The 1,246-nt window shown below is 66.9% G+C and overlaps 1 protein-coding gene across 1 annotated transcript; it reads left to right on the top strand.

Moving 5' to 3' along the window:
• The first annotated feature begins 144 nt into the window (after positions 1 to 144).
• CHC_T00008212001 (hypothetical protein) lies at positions 145 to 846 on the top strand. The gene has a single exon (XM_005712315.1). It carries the CDS (start codon positions 145 to 147, stop codon positions 844 to 846), a length of 702 nt encoding a protein of 233 aa, XP_005712372.1.
• The last annotated feature ends 400 nt before the right edge of the window (positions 847 to 1,246 follow it).

Here is a 1,246-nt window from a genome sequence, read left to right on the forward strand (position 1 = left end):
AAAAATTCAACAATACACCGGTAACGGTATCCCCCCATTTCCCCCCCCCCCCCCCCCCCCCCCCCGCCTACCCTCGACCGCCCCCCAACCGCCCATCCCCGCCACCCGCGCACCGCTTCCACGATGGAGCAAGCCACCGCCGCGATGGACAAGGTGCCGGTGCCGCCGCGGTCGCCGGCGTCCGACGCGGTGACGCCGAGCGCGGAGACCACGCCGCTAATCTCGCCCGCGCCTCCGCTGGCAGACCACCCCGGCGCGCCCGACAGCGCGCCCAGCGACGCCGGCATCTTCGACCGCTTCCTGACCCGCGTGCACGCCTTCTTCTCGCGCTTCTGCCACTCGCTCGGCGCCTTCTTCCTGCGCGCACTGTCGACGCTCATGCTGCTCGCGGGCGTGGTCGCCTCCGTCGTCGTGCAGATGCTCGCCTACTACTACACGGGCGTGCTCAACCCGTGGGTCTTCCTCGCCTGCCTGCTGTTCGCCCCGACGCTCGCCGCCGTCACCGTCATCCGCGCAGAGCTCAACTTCAGCGGCCCCAGCCGCTCGGGCGCCGGCCCTCGCATGAGCCAGTACGTCACGCTCGCCTACCTCGTCATCACCGTGTTCGCCGTCGCCAGCCTGATGCAGCCCGTCGTCATGCACGGCGAGAACAAGATCCCGGGCAAGAGCATGTGGACCGCCTTGGGGGGAGTCGCCCTGTTCTACTACTCCATGCTCGTGTCCGAAGTGCTGTACGCCGTGGCTCTCAATATCGACCGTGCCAAGGAGCGCGATGACGAGCTGCTCCGCCGCGACCGCGACGACCCGTTCTGGCTGTCGTCATACAACGCGACGCGGCAGGCGTGAGCAAAAGCCGACGCTCTCTCTCTCTCTCTCTCTCTCTCTCTCTCTCTCTCTCTCTCTCTCTCTCTCTCTCTTTCTCTCTCTTGTGCGTCCGGCCCGGTTTTTTTTACAAACAGAATAACAGAGTTATCGCCTAGTCCATAAAGTCCTCCGGGCTGAGCCGGTCCAGGAAGCGCGGCTGCACGCCGCTGCCCGCGCAGTTGAAGCACTTGATGAGGGCCTTACCGTCGCAGTACGAGCACGTCTTGGCGGGGTCGAGCGGGTCCTTACCGGACGCGTTGCACACGTTGCACGGCGTGGTCGTCTCGCCGCGGCACTCGGTGCACGGCTGCGCGTTCTGCCGCGCGGAGGTGCGCTTGCCCTGCGTCTCCGTCCACGCCACGAGCCCGATGCCGCCGTCTGT

This window comes from Chondrus crispus, genomic scaffold, assembly GCF_000350225.1.
Source record: "Chondrus crispus Stackhouse genomic scaffold, scaffold_97, whole genome shotgun sequence".
In the NCBI taxonomy this organism is placed as follows: Eukaryota; Rhodophyta; class Florideophyceae; order Gigartinales; family Gigartinaceae; genus Chondrus; species Chondrus crispus.